Raw genomic sequence first — 19,339 nt, 5'->3', positions numbered from 1 at the left:
GCAGAGGACCACGGTCTCAGATTTGGAGGTGCTGATTCTCATCCCAGCCGCTTCACACTCGGCTGCGAACTGCTCCAGTGAGAGCCGAAGGTCACGGTCTGATGAGGCCAACAGAACCACATCATCTGCAAAAAGCAGAGACCTAATCCTGAGGTCACCAAACCGGACACCCTCAAGGCCCTGGCTGCGCCTAGAAATTCTGTCCATAAAAGTTATGAACAGAATCGGTGACAAAGGGCAGCCCTGATGGAGTCCAACCCTCACCGGAAACGAGTCCGACTTACTGCCAACAATGCAGACCAAGCTCTGACACCAGTCATACAGGGACCAAACAGCATTTATAAGGTAGCTCGGCACCCCAAACTCCCACAGGATTCCCTGAGGGACCCGGTCGAATGCCTTCTCCACAGCCAGGGCGAAAACCACACTGCTCCTCCTGAATCCGAGGTTTGACTATCCGACGGACCCTCCACTCCAGCACCCCGAAATAGACCTTACCAGGGAGGCTGAGGAGTGTGATTCCCCTATAGTTGGAACACACCAACATCCAGAGCCTTAAGGAACACCAGGCGGATCTCATCCACTCCCAGCGCCCAGCCACCGAGGAGCTTTTTAACCACCTCAGCGATCTCTGCCCCAGAAATAGTGTCTGAAGCTCATCTGTGCAAAATTTGGTGAAGATTCGACAAGGTTTGTAGCCACTGAAAACTTAAAGGTTTTTTATTCAATTCAAATATGTGTAACAATCGATATGCAGCATTTAGGACACCGAAGGGGACACATACAGTGGATGACAAACGAAAGGACTGCAAAGGGTCAAAACAAGAGACATGGGATGATAAATCAGGAGGGACGAGGGCTGACCAAGATGCAGGGAAATCTTAGGTAAAACTTTCACAGAGCACTAACTGTGACAGATTGGGTAACAGGGCATGAGCAGGCATGTATATACAACGGTAATGAGCTACAAATGGGAGACGGTGCTGAGTGATTGAGACATCAATTAGGAGCATACACAATGGCCAGCGACATCTGTTGGCAAAATGGGGACATAACAGACAGATCTTGACAATCACCAAAAATAACAGCCACTTTTATGAAGCCAATACATCAAAAGGTATTAGTAAATATGTTTTTGCATCACGACTGGGCCAAGAGCTCTTAGTTCTGGCCCCTTGGGCTTCTCGCTTCCGCATAGCCAGTCCTAAAGCCACGCCAAGTCTGGGTCCGCCACTTGAGCCTGTTTTAGAACACACTAGCTCAGGTCTACAAGCCTGATGGGCTGCTGGGGAGTCCTGGTACCAGGGAGAGAGGAACACCAACTCCACTGCAGGGCTATCTCCTGGTGTGCCGGGACGGCGACCCTGTGACAACTCCCAAAACTGCTCCAAGGTCCGATATGAATCTATCCTTATTTTATTTCAAGCAGACAATTAACTCTTATAAATACATTATGGCACACTATAACCACAGTCTTCATGCTTTTTGATAACAAAAAGAGGCAAGATATTTATAACCAGGGATGCACATAACTGGTATGCAAGTACGCATTCACCTTCAAAAGTGATATGTGCGGCAATCTATTCTTGTAACAGCACAAATACATACTTATTCTCTTTGCATTTGCACTGGTAACCTCCTGAGACCCCACCTATTCATTTATGTCCATTGTAGTGGACATTGTTTTTTTGCATTTATTTTTTCACTGATGTTGGGAAACGTATTTATTCTTGTTGTACACTAAAGAGGACATGCTGTGAAATTAAAATAAGAATAAATTTGAAAAAATCTAAATTGTAAGATGTCTTATTTCCTCCAAAGACAAATAACCTACAATTGAAGGACACTTTTTTCCTTGGGTCTCAGGAGGCAAGAAATCCATCCATGCATCCATTTTCTGAAACCGCTTGTCCTATTCTTATCCCAGAGGCTACAGTCACAAGGCAGATGACAAGAAATTATTGTGTTGATTAAAGGTATAAAGGTTAAAATGCACGGTAATTTCTTGCCATAGCAGAGGGAGCTGCGACTGCGGTGAGACATACCTGCAAATTTAAATGTAGCGAATGGCAGGGTGAAGACAGCTGTCAAGCTGCCCCACTACAGAGGACAAGAGCAGCTGGAGCCCTACCTTGCAGAAGTACACCTGGCACAATACGTGGAGTGGTGCAGAGACAGCGGTGCACCTGGCGCTGGAGGGGGAAGCGTTCCAAACCTCCTTCAGTCTGAACAATGAGGAGCACCGGGACTACAGTGCTCTAGTGGAGATGCTGGAGCAGCAATTCAACTGGCAGCCATCAGAAGAAACCATGGGGGGGGGGAGCTGGAGAGCCAGAGAAGGCGGGATAGCGAAACCCTCGGAGCATTCATGGCGGATCCAAGTTGCTACGGCTGTGCCCGTATTTATGGCCATTAGTGTTTTTGTTTACGTTACAATATTCTATGTACCTGATTGCTTCATGTTCTATGGTGGTGTTGCTCCCTTCAGTTGGTGTGTTCCAGTGCATGGCTGTCACGCAGGTGAATGAAGGATGAGCGGCCATAAAGGTGAAGCAAGTAGACCTGAGAAGAGATGCCGATTGGTGGGGATTGCCTGTTCCTTCCAGGAATCGTCTGGGGGTTTTGTTTCTTTGTGTGCATTCTTGGTGTATGGTTTACTGTACTGTTGTATCTGATTGAACGGTACATCATTGTAACTTTGAGACTCGATCGCCAGAAGGGTGTGAGGGCAATTTTTGTTTGTTGAATGTTATTGCGAGTGTTTTTTCATTTACAGAGGAAGTTAGGAGGAGTATTGTCTTTACTTTTATTCTTTGTTTTCTGTGCAGGTTTAAGTTAGCTTTGGGGTTTTGTTTGTTGTTTTGGCTGCACCTACCTCCGGAGAGATGGTTGATGGTTTGTTACAAGTGTACAAGTCAGCTTGTGATATTTAATGTGCACTGCGACAGGCAATCAATAAAGTCAGTTGTTATATTGCAGGTGTGTGGTGTGTTTGATAGGCCTGATGGTGTGCATAGTGAGGGTGAACTGGGAGCGTCTGGGAGATCTTCAAAAACACACGTTCCAGTCCCACCCTCTGAAAGTGCCCATCTATCTGCCACAGTCAGGTGTTACATAGGTGTCCCTTTGGCCTGGTCCAGCTGCTCGGGTCCCCAGCAATGAGGATCCTGCGATTTGGATCACCATCCGGGAAATGCACCACATGGCGGCAGTGATGTAACTGATGCTTCCTCACAATGCAGGTAATGTGCTTCATTTTGAGAGACAGTATCAAAGGGGTTAGGGTTAGGGGTCTAGTCTTCATCACAGGTCACTGGATAGCATCCATGTCTTGCTCTATGGCTGTATGGTTCGACCACTGACTGTGCCCAGGTGATGATGTCACCTGTCAAGTGATTTCCGCAGGCATCTCTGTCATGTATTTTGTGGGATGTGAGCATGTGATACCAGAGCTGGAGGCCAGAGATCTCCCCCACAAAACATCCCCCCAGGACTCTAAGGACCTGGACCTTGGTCCCCTTACAAAGTTATGGGGAGTGTCACACACCCCTTTCCAGCGACCTCATGACCCCTCAAGCTCTCTTAATCCATCTTCTGACTTCAAAGAAGTCACTAGAGACACAAATTTCACTGCCAAAGCATGTGAACCTCTCGATGAGGTCAACAAGCTCTCAACAAACACACACACTGCTGACAGCTGTGCCCATGAGGTCATTAAATGCTTGGATCTTATTTTTGATCTAGGACATGCACAAACCTAGGCACTCAGACTTCTCAGTCTCTTAAAAGCCCCGATCAGGCAAAGTCAAGATCAGTAAATCTTTCCTCACTAACAGATGTCCCACAGCTGACAAACCTGGGAAGAAAGTAGAGGTTAAGCCTCCACTCTACACAGCACTCACAGTACCAGTGTACAGACTGGGCAAAACATCTAGCAACTTTGGCGAGATCCCGCAAAGAGAGGAGCACCCATCAACCACAGAGAAAAGTTGCAAATAAAAATGTCTCCCTCACCAAGATATCACTCACGGAAGTTGGAGCGTATACAGGGACAACAAACGGCACCGAGAAAGTGCCTTAATCTGAGTCTCATAATACACTCATTGAAATGAGTAACATCGGACACCATCGGGAGGAGCGATCCGCCACAGCAATAGCCATCTAAGTGACCAGACCAATAATAAGTGAACCCACCTATAGGAATCTGGTCACTCCCCGGTCTGCGTACTTTAAGGAGGGTCGCCAATGAAATGCAGAGTTTACAAAACTCCCCCAACAGCAGGGAGAGATGGTCATCACACCGAAGCGTTCAAGACATTTCATGTGTCTACCTGGATGGGCCTCCTCAAAATAGGACACTGTGGCACCACACCAGTTGGGTGCCAGATTGGCATCCCCAATAAGCCTAACTCCACTGGCTCTCTTGTGGTTTCAGCTACTCTGGGGATGAGGCTACAGGGGAATTCCACCATTCCCTTCATGGTGCGTGCAGCCTTCCTGTGTGTGGCTGCAGCAGAGCTACTCCAACAGACAGCAGAAGTGAGTCCAGTCTGCTGACTTGGAGCTCAGTGAAATATTTTTTATGGTGACTGGAGTGCCAATCCTCCACCCCCCAAATTCTTCCCCCCCCAAGCTGGAGGACTGCTTGCAGGGCTGGATGCAGCTTAATGTCATACCCAGGAAACTCTGAAGTAGTCAAAAAACTCTTTGGTGGTAAGGCTCTAAGGCAGGGTTTTCAAACTGCAGTCCTGGAGCACGGGAGCCCCGTGTAGCTTAGTTCTTTCCCTGTTCCATCACAAATGATTTAGCTCAAGAGTTGTGTGGTAATTAGCACAAGGGGTTGAATCGGGTGTGTTAAATGAGGGGAAACCCAAAAATGTGCAGGGCTCCGGCCCCCCAGGACTGGAGTTTGACACCGGTGATCTAGGGGCTTGCCCCAAGTTCCTGAAAGCTCTTGATGTTGTTGGGCCTTTTTCGTTGACACACCTCTTCAACATTGTGTGGAAGTTGGGGTGCCTTTGAATTGGCAGATTGGGGTGTTGGTTTAAGGAAGCGGACCAGAGGATGGCTTCCAAGTCCAGGAGGATGACACTTCTCAGCCTCCGTGAGACGGTTTATGCCTCAGATTGTGAGGGAACAATGCAGATTCTATCCTGGTTGTGGAGTGCTGGACCAGCTCTTCAACATCACAAGTATACTGAAGGGTTAATGGATGTTTGCCCATCCAGTCTACAAGAAGTAGTATCTTTTGATGGTGTTGATTGTAGTTGCACATGACTGGATGTTGATCAAACCAACTTCAAGCACCTAAACCATTCAATTCTGTCTGAAAAGTGTCTGTACCCCAAAAAAATCTGCTTGCAAACTCTTTATGTGTGTTCTAGTCTTGGGCAAATTATTATCATGCCCCCCCTGCTTGCTCCACACATTGTATGGTGGGGACCCCCTCTGTGCTGCATATTTGGTCAAAAAGAAACTAATTGACTGATCAGCGTGTCAATGCATGCATGCCCAGTGTAGTCTAATAACCACGTCATATACGTTTTCACCTGTTTCAGTGTGCATGGAAATACAGTAACACTTTACTTAAGGCTATGTTTTTAGTAATTCATTGGCACATTCATAACAAATAATAATGCATTCATAAAGCATTATAAGCATGGCTATACCTATTCATAAAAAGGCATAACACATTATAGTCATGTTTATTATGTATTATGAATGCTTTATGAAGTTCTCATCTATAATGCACTATAGATACCTTCATGACCTTCATAATACATTATAGTGGTCTGTATGAGCATTAAGGATGCTTTGTACTGCCTTATGAAGGTATCACAGATGCAGAAAACAGGATTCATCATACCAGGTGACCTTTTTCCACTGCTCCATGGTCCAGTTCCAATGCTTACGTGCATATTGTAAAGAATGAGAGGAAATATACACAGAGTGATGAAAAAGGGGCTATGGTACTATGTTCTACAAACAGACAGCCAAAAATCAATTTTTTGACCAACACAGGCCCCATTATGTTTACCAAAAACAAAACTGCATTCCAAACATATTCAAAAATATAATGGGTCAAACATGTAGGTGTAATCAACAGATTGGAGGGTCCAAATGTGAATTAATGTTTAATCAGGAGGCTCAGATCATAGCCACAAGCAGCCAAAATCAGTGAGGCAGAGAAGTAAACCGACCAAAGCTCCAAAAGCACAAAACCAGGTAGAGGCAAGATGTTGATAACAGAAGGGCAATCACTGTCAGACCACAAGTATGATGTATAGGATAATACAATAGGGCAATCACTGTCAGACCACAAGTATGACGTGTAGGATAATTGAATAGGGCAATCACTGTCAGACCACAAGTATGACGTATAGGATAATACAACAGCGCAATCACTGTCAGACCACAAGTATGACGTATAGGATAATACAACAGCGCAATCACTTTCAGACCACAAGTATGACGTATAGGATAATAAAATAGGGCAATCACTGTCAGACCACAAGCATGACGTATAGGATAATACAATAGGGCAATCACTGTCAGACCACAAGTATGACGTATAGGATAATACAATAGGGCAATCACTGTCAAACCACAAGTATGCCGTATAGGATAAAACAATAGGGCAATCACTGTCAGACCATAAGTATGACAAATAGAATAATGCAATACAGTTTGTATCAATATATTTTTTGTGTGTTAAAATTATGACTGTATTAAAGATTTTTTTTAGAAATATAGATACATACAATACAAACTATACAATAGTACCTGTATTCCTTCATGGGTGTAAACAACACGAGAGCTTCAGTCAAGATGTTGCACAGACTCCCAGAGTCCACAGCTAAAATAAAAGCAATCCAGGTAGCGTCTCATGGGGAAATTGATGGAGGCGAAAGGTGATGGTCATTGTTATTGGTTCATTTCATTTTAAAACATTGACAAGCGACACACAGGTTAAAAATATTGCAATTTGCAATATTTGTTTTATTTCGTTGACGCGTAATAACTTAAAATGAGGGTCTTTCCAGTTATTAAGAGCATGTTCAATGGCTGTGAGGCTCCAGACAGCCAGGCTTCTATTGTCCGGCTTCTATTTGCCAATTAAGTTTTAGATTTAGATTTTTTTGTTCATTAACATTCACCTTCTGTTTTAAGAACTATGTCATAAACTGATTTTAAAAATGCTGTTGGTAGAAATAGTGGAGTGAAAGGGTTTTGTTCAGGCAGCTTTAAGCAACACAGATACAGACATAATTTATTTTTAGTTTGAGACTTCTGTTTGCAGTAATGGAAAATGTCTATAGGGAATAGTTATAGCTATAGTTATAGAAAACTAGGAAAGAAACCCTGTATTTGCATTTCATTTTGAGCACGCTGTTTTAATGCAAGTGTTCTTAACATCTCGCATGTGGCTTTGACCTAAAATTGAACATCTAACCAACTTCATAGAAAGTACTGATGTATCATGTGTCGCTCTGCAACCTAAAAATAGTTAGATATGGGTTTTGCCCCCCCCCCCCCCCCATGGAAATCTTAGGCTGTCCTTGTGCTGTGTTCATCCATCGGTTGTTCGTGGGAAGGGTTAAAACGCTGCCTCATGGGAGCCAGTTGGTGGAGCTGCAGCAAATCACCCCTCTGCAGAAAGGCTGGCACCGTGCTGTCCTTCACCCACAAGCACGGGAGATCAGGTGGACAAAAATCCAGCGAAATCCCGACGTACTTGTTGATCTTGTTCATTGATATAGGCAACTACTGACGAGGCGGACTGGTATTGATGACAAGTTGTTCTGATCCTCGGTAAACACGTATGAAAAGGAGCGAATTTCTCTCTGTGTATAACGAAAACGGAATTCAGTCAGTCGCGTATTAAACGGTGACGTTTCTCCATTTTATTTTTGTTAAATGGTTTGAATTCCAATCCTTGAATGAGATTACTCAAAAAGAAGGTATGTGGATTATTTATTGTGCACGATCGAGAGTTTTAAAATCTCATTTCTCACTGAAATGATTTGTCATGGCTGAGTTATGTATTATTATTATTATTATTATTATTAGCCCATTATTATTATTATTGTTGTTGTTGTTGTTTTAATGTTGGAAACGACGACAACAGCAGCGTTAATACATTTTAAAACGGCCTTCCATTATGTGCAATTGGATGATAATCTACAAACGTGAAAATTGATTATGGTAATGTTTTGCCTTTTTGTATTGTATTGCGGTATATCGTGTTAAAAAATAGAATAATCCTCTGGATGTGCATTGTTGTGTGTATTGTCATCTTAGCCATGTCAGTGTTTTTGATGCTTAAAGGAGTGAGGTACCAATTTTAGTATGATTCATTCATTTACTTTTCAGATTACTTAACTTTTGTCGTTTTTACATTCTTACTATAGTGATGAATTTATTATTTTTCGGTTTCTGAATTTGGAGTGAAGATAATGATATACACCAGGGTGCAAATACGATTTATATTGATTTGCAACCAAATGGTTTAATTGGTTTATATATAAAAGTCTTTAAACAAAGACTTAAAGAACAGTCCCACCACACAATCAACAGGGATAACTGCATTGATTGTTGCAGTGTCAGCTTCATATATATCACCAATTAGGCTATTTGTTGATTGAAATCAGTACCCGTTAATTTCATAAACCCAAGATAATACAGTATGCAAGTATTATTAATACTTCTAATTGGATATACCCATACTGCACTCTTCCGTGTGAAATATACTTTATTGAACCGAGTTCATACGGTGTAGATATGACTGAAAGTTAGCGTCATTTTGATTTTTGTAACATGTGCTTTGCGGTGGTCAAAACAGTAGCCTGCTAGTTTGGGGATTGTGGGCTTGAAAGGCCGACTGTTACTGCTCTGCCCCCGAGAATAACATGGTAACAATAATAATCGAATTAGACATACGAATCACACAATGCGCTAATGTCAAATCAGAGATACTTCTATCAGCTATCAAGAGCTTGATTAGACCCATATTGAAATCACTGTCGTTTCAGGCGCTAAATGCTTTTGTGCTGGCTTCAGTACAGTGCAACAAACGGTCACCTCTGGATTTCAGCCTGTAGCATTAACGGGGAATTAATTCAATTATAGCCATTTGTCAGTCACTAAGACATTTTACAAGCTGAAAATGTACAAGAAAACACATCGTCTAAAAGGATTGAGTTTTTTGTTTTTTGTTTTTTTGCATATAGGACAATATGCGTAATAACAAATGCATGTTGCTTCAGATATCAAATTCCCGGGTGTGGACTCGCGTTTCCATCCCTGAGCCGCATCGTTCGCTACAGAAAATAATCTCATACAATTACTGATATGATAAAAACATTAAAAATTACCTCAGTAGGCCAATATTTTATCCCAAAGCATGTTTCCTGTATTATGACGCTTTGTATGACATTCATGATGGGATATTGCTCTTGTCGTTCTAGATACAGCTTTTAAAGCGGACACAGAAGATGTCCCGTGGACGTGGCAACTGGTCACAGCAGCTATAGCGAGAAGACTTTGTCGATTTTGCCTGTCATTCGAATGTTTTTATCGAGATTGTTAAAAGAATGACATATTTTGGTAATACATTATCTATGATGACTCACTCGCAAATTAAATGATTTTGAATGAACGCTGACAAAAAAAAAACGATTCGTTGGTTATGAAATCGATGGTAATGCATGAATAAATACAGCTGTTCTATCCAAGCGCTCCAGTAGAGACACAATGCATTGCCGGATAAATCGAGGTACCTACCATAATAAACAATTTAAACTATGAATATTGTTAGATCTTACTTTACTGTGACGATTATGAAACCATCTGATTGTTGTGCAACAACACGGATAAACTGCAGTTAAATGCTTGCATCTCTGCTGTCTATCCCCTGGATTACTTTGGCGAACCCGAAAGTAAAAAACAATTTTGTCGAACAACAGGGTAAAAAGGAAGGGGGTGCGGATTCAGCACTGCTGGACTGGATAGCGCTCACTTTGCGCCTCCCCCTGCCACTGACTACAACGCAGCAGCGGAAGGCTGCTAGAGCAGATTAAATGATATATTTTCTCCTCGAATTTGTGGATAAAAAAACATGACAGCGCGCAAAATAAATGTCGTTTCTTATCAGCATAGGTCGTCAGGGTGTGTCTCCATTTTAGAAACTGTCTCTGATTATTCTTCTGTCTTTCCTCGCAGTCTCAAAAATGGAGGAAAACAAATTCAAATGTAGAAGCTAACCCCCTCACCCCCGCTCCCCCAGGATCCTTTCTTCTGGACCGACTGAACTTATTGGATCTCGGCCGTATATTTGGAGTAAAGATACTACTCCGGGATGAATAAATCGGGTTCGCGGTCGACTTCTTCGCTGCCCCCTGATACTGTGGAGATTATCCGAAGCAAGGCTTGTTGCCGCAGGGTGAGGCTAAATGTGGGGGGTCTTCCACATGAGGTCTTATGGAGAACCCTGGACAGGTTACCGCGCACCCGACTGGGTAAACTAAGAGATTGCAATTCTCACAGCTTACTGATGGAGATATGCGACGATTACAGTTTGGAGGATAATGAGTATTTTTTTGACAGACACCCAGGAGCATTTACTTCCATCCTTAATTTTTATCGCACCGGCAAGTTACACATGATGGAGGAGATGTGCGCTTTATCTTTCAGCCAGGAACTGGACTACTGGGGCATCGATGAGATATACCTGGAGTCCTGCTGTCAGGCTCGGTACCATCAGAAAAAAGAACAAATGAATGAGGAGCTTAAACGCGAAGCGGACAATATGAAGGAAAGAGAAGGTGAAGAATTTGATAACACATTTTGTGCGGAGAAAAGAAAGAAACTTTGGGATCTTCTGGAGAAACCTAGTTCGTCTGTGGCAGCCAAGGTGAGAGATCTGCTGCGATTAAAGTAAATGTTTACAAGTATTTTGTCAGAAAAGAGGTCAGTATATTACTCAACTCATCCCCCAATGCATCCTTGTTAGTTAAAGTCATTTATTGAGATTAACCAACCAGCCAGCACAGCTGTCAACACATAAAAAAACAAAACTGACATCGTCCAGTTTCCCATGTAGCTACTTTAAAACGGAAAGCCTTTGATAAATCAAATTAAAATAATGATTGGTCTATTTAATTATGTACACCAGAATTGTGTTGTGAATGTAATCGTAATAGCGGAAATTTGTATCAGTCTGCAAAAATGTGTATATCCCTATTCCATTCAGTCAAAGAAGCTGCAACCCTAGACTTTGAGTTAAAGGATCTTATTGACATCTCAAAGCCGGCGACTGGAACAAAATGGATCTTCAGCTAAGGATTTAATGAAGGTCGTTGAAAGGCAAATATAGGCTATGTTTTCGCTTTCATTTAATTAATTTCAGATAAGTCGTCTAATGGAACTCTCCTAATATAACGTTAAATAAAACTACCACTTTTTCGTGCAGTATATGATGTTATTTCAATGGTTAGGGCAGGCTATATTATTTAAAATTGCACAGTTCAAGTGCGCCCACAATAATGATTTTAGATCATCATAATCAGATTATCATCAAACAATATGATATTGGTTTTGCTTGTTTTTTGTTTGAACCTGTCACAAATCAATCATTAAGACTGAAAATGAGGCTGAAGCTTCTGTAACTGTATCAGATATGTTGCAGCATAGATGGCTAATTAAGCATCGCATGTCTAGTTTGTCAGAGAAACTTTATCAAAGGCAATCGGTCAAATGTGCAGCTTGTCCACATGCAGTATAGGCTGCAGAAAATCACACGGACAACAATACCTGTTCAATATTATATTTTTGGAACTTACAATAATATTGGTCATTAATGTAAAATCAACAATAATCAAATTTTATGTTGAAAAGTTTTAAAGCTGCTTTTCCCCTTTGTCAAGTAACCTGCTGTCTCAGTGTACAGTACACCTGTTGTGTGTGCGTGGTGTGTGTGTGTGTGTGTGTGTGTTCTTAGGAAAGGTCAGCTGATATTTTGTGTTGCTCGTAAGTAATAAAAAAACAATTAGATTTGGTGCCATGCCTTGATGTGGTGCCTTCGAGTAACACTATTGCACTTATTCATGTTTGTTTTTGAACATTGCTCACTGCCATGCTGATGTTACCTAAAAACCTTGCATACAGAGTGGTCCATACATGGAGGTGTAATTAGATTAAAAGAGAGACTTAAAGCCATTAGGTTGACCGTACTACAGCAGGTGCTAAATTATCAGGAGAAGAATGGAATTTAACACATTTAAGCAAATGACAGCAAATTTTGCTTGTATGATTTACAGCCTCTAGTGATTTGGGGGTCATTCTCCAAGGCACTTAAGGATTTTCTCACTTATGCATATTCTCCCATCGACATAAGACCGGAGTTTAAGTGCACTTAGGCTAGATACCCACTTTTGACGGAGTAAAATATGGGCGTGTCGCATATAAATGACCCTTACGCACTCTCTACCACAGACTTAAGTGCACTTAAATGCATTTTTCACTACGCGTTTGGAGAGCTGTATTACAGTTTTTCTCCTTTGCTTTGGAGAAATTGTCAAATAAAAATGGTACTTCTCATAATCAAATACGTAAACCTGCACACCCTTAAGTCAGTTTCTCACAAAAGAATGTTATTTCTCATTGGGATTAGGTAGGCCTAGGTTGCCAAAATGAACTATACGCTTCTGGTTTGTTTACTTCTACTATGCAAAACATTTACATATGTATGCATAGTGTAAGTCATCCCATGCAAAAATGTTAATGCAGTGGTCAGAAAGGTTCCTTCAATGGTGAAATATAAGGGAAATAGTTCAAAAATAGAGGTTTTATTGGATGATAAAATGAGAAACCGCTTGTAACCAGCCGCACAACCACGTTCCTGTACTCGCTGCAATGGATGCTGATTGTGATGACATGGCTGCAGATTCTTGTAGAGGATGGTTGGGGCACGTAAGAAGATTTTTTGCTGGATGTATTGCAAGGGAGAATATCAGACGTCATGTAGATGAAAATATGTGGCCAGACCAGTAGGAGTGACAAGGCAACCGATGATGAATAATTGGCATTCTTCCTTCCAACACTTAAAATAGTGTTTACATGTTTACCGTAACATATAACTTAATTGTTGTTTTAAAACTTCCAGATTTGCGTTTAGTTCATTGTGTAGCATTGTAATTTCTGTTGTAAAAAAAAAAAAATCCACATTACATATGTTACAGTATTCCTGTCTTGCAGAAAATACCAGTGTGGTAGAACCTTGTAATGGTTTCTAGAACATAAGTACATGAGGTTATTCAGCTGGCTAAAGAAAAATGATAGTGAAGTAAGCAAGCAACAGTTGATCAATTTTAATTCTTAAAATACTTCCATAGTATATTTTTATGTTGACAACATGACTTGACATTTTGACTGGTTTGTCTCTAGAGATGTTACATTTTGGTGGCATTGACTAAATGCCTAACAAGAAAACTGCATTTTGAAACATGAATAAAAGGTTTTGAATCAATTGCTTCATTTTCTTGGTCATCTAAATTATTGTGCTACAGTTTTGAGAAATGCACAAGCAACAGAGAGAACATCAAGACTGTTTAGAGAAATTGTCCAAAGCAACCAAGAAAAGCTGTAAGACATGTTCCTCTACACGGCCAAATGTAATAATGCAGTTTTCAGAAAGTGGAAAAATGTAACAAAACAAAACTTTTTAACATTTAGGCAACAATTGTTACAATCCAAAATGCATGTGAATAATTAATATAATTACATAACTGTCGTATATAGAAATACACAAGTATATACAAGTGGGGCTGTATTACCTTTAGGCAGGATTCAAGTCACATCTGCCTTTTGAGAACTATACCTGCCAACCCTAACCCTGACCCTGACCATTTTTTTCTGGGTTTCTCCTGGGTTTCAAGGCCATCTCCCAATGCCCGCCCATTTTGTTTCTCCCAGGAAGCTCCCATAATTTGCTTGGCCCTCTAACTTTATTAGGAATAATTGTGATACACGGATTCATATGTTTTGTATGCTTGTCTGACGATATTCAAGTTGCCAAATCAGTCAGTCTATGAAACACATCTAGACATAAGATCCACATACAATGTTAAGCCATCTGTCACTGCAACACAACTGTCATCTGTCATTTGCCATCACAACTCCATTCAAGAGATATGTACAGTTGCTCTCTGGGTAAGCTGGCAGCTAAGTTGAACGCTAGATGCACTGTGTTGCAAATTTAGTGACTTTGTCGCTAGATTTAGTGACTTTATGACTTTCCTTAGTGACTAAAAATAATATCTGGCAACTAGCAACTAATTTGGTGACTTTTCGCAACTTCAGCAATCTCTACTCTCTTTGTTGTGCAACAGCAAAAATCACCTTTCATCTATTTCTGGATGACATTACATCTGCCTTTCTCAGTGCTCTAACATTACTCACATTTCTAAAAGTAATGATTGACCCCTGTAAAACCAGCTGGTATAATTAACTGGAAGTAGACGTTCTGCAGACCTAACAGCTACTACACAGCTCAGTCAACATCATTGGAAGGTAGACAGACACAAAACCCATCATGCCTATCGCCGCGCTGTGGGGCTAAAACTCATGAACACTCATATGTATGATGATTTTGGCAACAAACACAACGTGGAACATTCACTTACATTGATTTACATTGTGAACCTAATTGAATTCCACATGAAGCTCTTTTATTTGGAAAATGAATGCATGGTGTTTGCCTGCTATGCTTATGTTTGGTCATTTTCACAAACATGAGGATCTTTCAGCAAATCAAAACCTTTTACAGTTATTAAATATAAGTTAACGTTACCTTCCAAAACACATTTGAATTGTTCTTATAATTACATGAAATTATATAAGAATTATATAACACAAAAGTATATATAACCATGTAAGTACAGAACATATAAGGATATTGCCATTAAGCAGGATTCAAGTTACATTTGCCTTGGCAGCACACCTATGCAGGCAAATCAGACTAAATGAAAAAATAATTCTTTCAATTTTAGTTTTCAAAATGTTCAATTGTATTATGTAAGTTATGGTAATGTCAACTACTTTGAACAAAATTCAAACACTATATTTCACTGTAACATTTTGTTTTTATCGAAGGTTCCTTATGTTCATGCAAATGACCAAATATAAGTGTCGTAGGGTACTGCCAGGCTTCATATTCCAAATAAAAAGATTTCTGCAAATTTCAATTTGACTGACAGTGTAAATAGTCCATGTTCCACATTTTGCTTGTTGCCAAAATCATTGTGGGCGTAAATTTGCAAGTGCTTTTTTGACTTAAGTGCATGATGGAAGAATAGATCCCTTCGAGTTTAACGGAAGTTCCTGTTGTTTTACAGCCCATCACAGCACCTGTGTCTCTTATGATTGAAGTGCAGCATAAACTGACTTTTTTAATTTTACTTTGAAGAAATATATCATAATAAATTATCTAAATCAGATTGCCATTATACAGTTCTTCATTTTTTTCCACACACACACACACATATATATATATATATATACATAAAATCTCAGATTATACAATAAATTTGCTTTTGACTTAAGATATGACCAGTCCATTTCTTTACAGGATTAAATAATTACTTTTAAATAAGTACTCCTATTTGTGGCTAAAAGTATCTCTATGAGCCTTTGAAAATCTTTTTCAACTTGTTTCTACATTTCAGGAGCTTATTAAATAGACTGAATATAAGGGAAGGGTAGTCTTTCAATATGGCTTAGTGACATGGCTATTCAAAGAAACTTACAGCTCAGAAGTGTTCCTGTTTTAACAACTGAATATTTAATGGATATGGAAGGTTCCAGTTTAAGTGTAATTATATTTTTTTGCTGTTATTGTTTGGCATTGTATGATTGGCGGTTATATTCTTTCATCAGTTACAGAAGAGGTTAATTTTAACTTAATTTTGCTTTAGAGCATTTTGAAAAGAACAGATCAACTGCAGCTTCTCCCTCTAAACACAAAAGAGCAGCAAATATTCTGATGAGTAACAATAATTTCATCCTTTAAAAAGGATGTGAATTGTAATAAGCTTAGCGATTGAACATAGCTGGCCGAATTACAATTGTTTGATGTGTCACAGTATGTGTAGCATGGTAAAAAATATTCTGGGTGAGAAATTCTCTAAAGGAAAAAGGTCTTGATTCTTAAAAATGCATTGCACTTCTTAGTAGGTCCTATGACATTATTTTAATAATATTGATGCTTCACAGTCATATATAATCCAGCTCCCAGTGCAATGGAAAAAATCCATTCTGCTTATTGGAGATCTATCATTTAAATATTTTCACTTATGATCTCTTAGGAAATTTGATTACATATATCTTGAATCCCTGCACAGTGTATAGTGTTTTGGCCTAACCGGCTTGTGGATTTGATTTCCAGCCCAGTTTCCCATATCTGAAAAACATGCTATTTAAGTTGATCTACCTCAATGTGTGATTGTGTGCCCCATAACTCGACTTGCAGTCTGTCTGGGGCAGTGTTTCCCAATCCAGTCCTCGTGGACACCAGACAGTCCACATTTTTGCTCCCTCCCAGCTCCCAGGCAATCTAGGAGACAACTACCTGGTATGGGTTTGTTGGGAGTTGGGAGGGAGCAAAAAGACTGCTCTAGAGTCTTCCCTGTGTGGTGGACTGTGCTTGCAGGAATTTGCTCCAGCCACTTCGTGATCCTGTAGTATAATACATGACCAGAAAAATAGGGAGCATATCTGAACTCTTCCCAAGTACGCTTTCGTACATATATTCTGGTGACCTCAGGTGAAAGCTCCATTGAATCCTATAAACGCAATTTCATTATGGTGAAAGTGTAGTGTGAGTGAGCAAGTCATCAATCATTTATGCTCAACCTATTGGACTGCAGAGTAATAGGAGCTGGGGAGGGTCACCAGACTTTACTGAGGCCCCTTCCCTGAAGATAATGAATACATTACCATTGAACTAAATCAATTAACTTATAAATAACACCTTTGTTGTGCAAATAGGCAGAAATCCACACTAATGCTGCTTATCTGCCAAGGGGGGACAGTTCCAACACAGTGTGTTCTGGCTTGTTGAATATAAATGTTTTCACTACAATGACTGTAGTGTACTGGTATGAAAAAATCTAGTGGTCTGTCACTTGGTTGACCTAATTATGTAAAATTGATTAACAGGTTAAATTTAACCAGGAATTAGCATTTTTGGATTTAGATAGGTGTGAACTAAAGTGTATGTAATGCAGTTTCCCTCATTATGAATAAAACATTGTAAAAGCATCTTAAATGCACATTAATTTGGGAAAGTTTACAACTAGGTATTTTTTAAAGAAAGATAATCAGTTCAGGCACAGTCGGTATCATATTGTTTAAAGCTATGCTTTTTGCACAGTACTACCATGAATACTTAACAGCAATCAAAATATTTGTCTAATAGCCATTTAAAATAGATTGCAAGCTTAATACATTTGGTGCCTGTAGGCCAAAGTTTTATTGAAATAGCTTAATTTTCAGCTTTTTTTTTCTTAGAGAGTGGGCTGAATTCTGCAGCTCCAACTGCACAAAGACCAGTGGCAGTTTTAAGTTACATAATGAGAACAGTATGTTTTTTGATGGGCTGATTGGCCTCTCATTTGTACATTTTTTATGTTCTTGTGTTTTTCCTTTGATAAATAATAAAAAGAATATGTTTGTATTAGGAGAACTGTGACTGGTAGATGACCATGCAGTTCATCTTCATTATCCATCCATCCATCTTCTGAAACCACTTCTCCTATTCAGGGTCACAGGGGGTCCAGAACTGATCCCAGAGGCTATGGATGCAAGGCAGGGAACAGCCCAGGATGGGGCACCATCCCATCACAGGGCACACTCACATACAGTATGCACACCTATGGGCAATTTGGTAACGCCAATCACTCTCAGCATGTCATTGGACCATGGGGAGACACTGGAGTACCTGGAGGAGATCCCACAATAACACAGGAAGAATATGCAAACTCCATCCACATGGAACACTTGCAGAGACTTAAACCCAGGGCCCAAAGATGTGAGGCAACAATGCTAATCACTGTACCACTGTGCTGCCCTTCTTTAACATCCATGTAATTCAATTGTCTTCACATGAAATATTCTATCAATATCATTGAATTGGGTACAATTGTTCCTTAAAGGCCAGTAAAAGTGCTTCTATATTGAGTTTTGCGGAAATGGAAAAAAAATCCATAGTTGTAGTTATTAGTAACAACTTAGTGAACTAAATTCAGTTGGGATTTTAAATCAAAGATACTAATACTTAGAACCCAAGGAAACTGAATTTTTGGAACTTCGCTTCCTCTGAAAACAGATGCATTTCCACCACTTGTTAGATTGTCAAGTGAAAAGAAATCAGCAGAACCTGCTTACAACCTGCTCTTCTTTCCTGGCTTCCTTTTCGAATCAAACCTTTCAGTAACAAATAACTTTTTCCCTTTTCATTTTCCTGTTAAAAAGCTGGAGGTATACAGTACAGAGGTCACCTGTGGGAAAGCTATGATACCAAGTGACATCCAATACTGAGAACTCTAATGCTTCTTCTTGAAGAAGATCTCAGACCTCTCAGAATAGAATACCAGAGCTATTAGTTAATTACTCAGCCTGCCAGTTGCAGGCTAGGTTCTCCATTTCAATGCCATTTTACTGCATGAAAGAGAAGAGCAGCAGTATGTAGGTATCGCCTTAAATATGAATCATCGATTCAATATGATCTTAAAAAGCCACTAACCTCAGCTAGTAATGCAGGCAGGATGCCCCAGTCACATAGACTAAGAGCTACTTTCAATATGCTTCTACAAGAACTTCTGTTCTTTTAGTTGACTAGTGCAGATGTCTACTCATTGATACTGTACGTGAGGGGTGCTGACCACATCAGAAATTCTGTGCCGTAAGTGTTCGCAAGGATACGTTCTAGTCGCATGTGCTCCGTGATTTTCCTGAGCACAGTTGTCCAGCTGGCTCTGATACCCACTTGATCTTTTTTTCTCCACTATTATCAGTCTTCTCCAGAACAATAATTTAAATGCACAATTTCTTTTTATTTCTCATTTCTTCAGTGGCATACATTATACTTATTCAAGCATTTAAACTTGTGGCTCAACATTGTATGACCCATTGCCTGCTGCGGTATGTGCGCCAGTCACACTGTAGGCATCTTCAGCTGGGTCCTTCCCATACGCATGTCATATTGTAGACCAGTAGATTAGGTGTACTTTCTGCTTTGCTTGGTTCTGATCTTACATGTGCTGTAAAGCTTCATGGGGTGCCT

The 19,339-nt window shown here is 40.3% G+C and overlaps 1 protein-coding gene across 2 annotated transcripts in view; it reads left to right on the top strand.

Annotated features, from left to right (window-relative positions):
• Positions 1-7,620: 7,620 nt before the first annotated feature.
• The window catches only part of kcnb1 (potassium voltage-gated channel, Shab-related subfamily, member 1), a 31,454-nt gene continuing 19,735 nt past the window's right edge, over positions 7,621-19,339 (top strand). The window contains exons 1-3 of one of the 2 annotated variants that reach the window (XM_023805457.2): positions 7,621-7,961; positions 9,468-9,606; positions 10,222-10,912. In XM_023805457.2, coding sequence (XP_023661225.1) covers positions 10,358-10,912 — 555 coding nt within the window. In that variant the 5' untranslated portion in view covers positions 7,621-7,961; positions 9,468-9,606; positions 10,222-10,357. The remainder of the gene's footprint in view (positions 7,962-9,467; positions 9,607-10,221; positions 10,913-19,339) is intronic. The other variant, XM_023805456.2, reaches the window with a different exon arrangement.

The sequence above is a fragment of the Paramormyrops kingsleyae genome, chromosome 6, assembly GCF_048594095.1.
Source record: "Paramormyrops kingsleyae isolate MSU_618 chromosome 6, PKINGS_0.4, whole genome shotgun sequence".
NCBI classification, from domain to species: Eukaryota; Metazoa; Chordata; class Actinopteri; order Osteoglossiformes; family Mormyridae; genus Paramormyrops; species Paramormyrops kingsleyae.
This window is presented reverse-complemented; position numbering and strand designations above follow the sequence as displayed.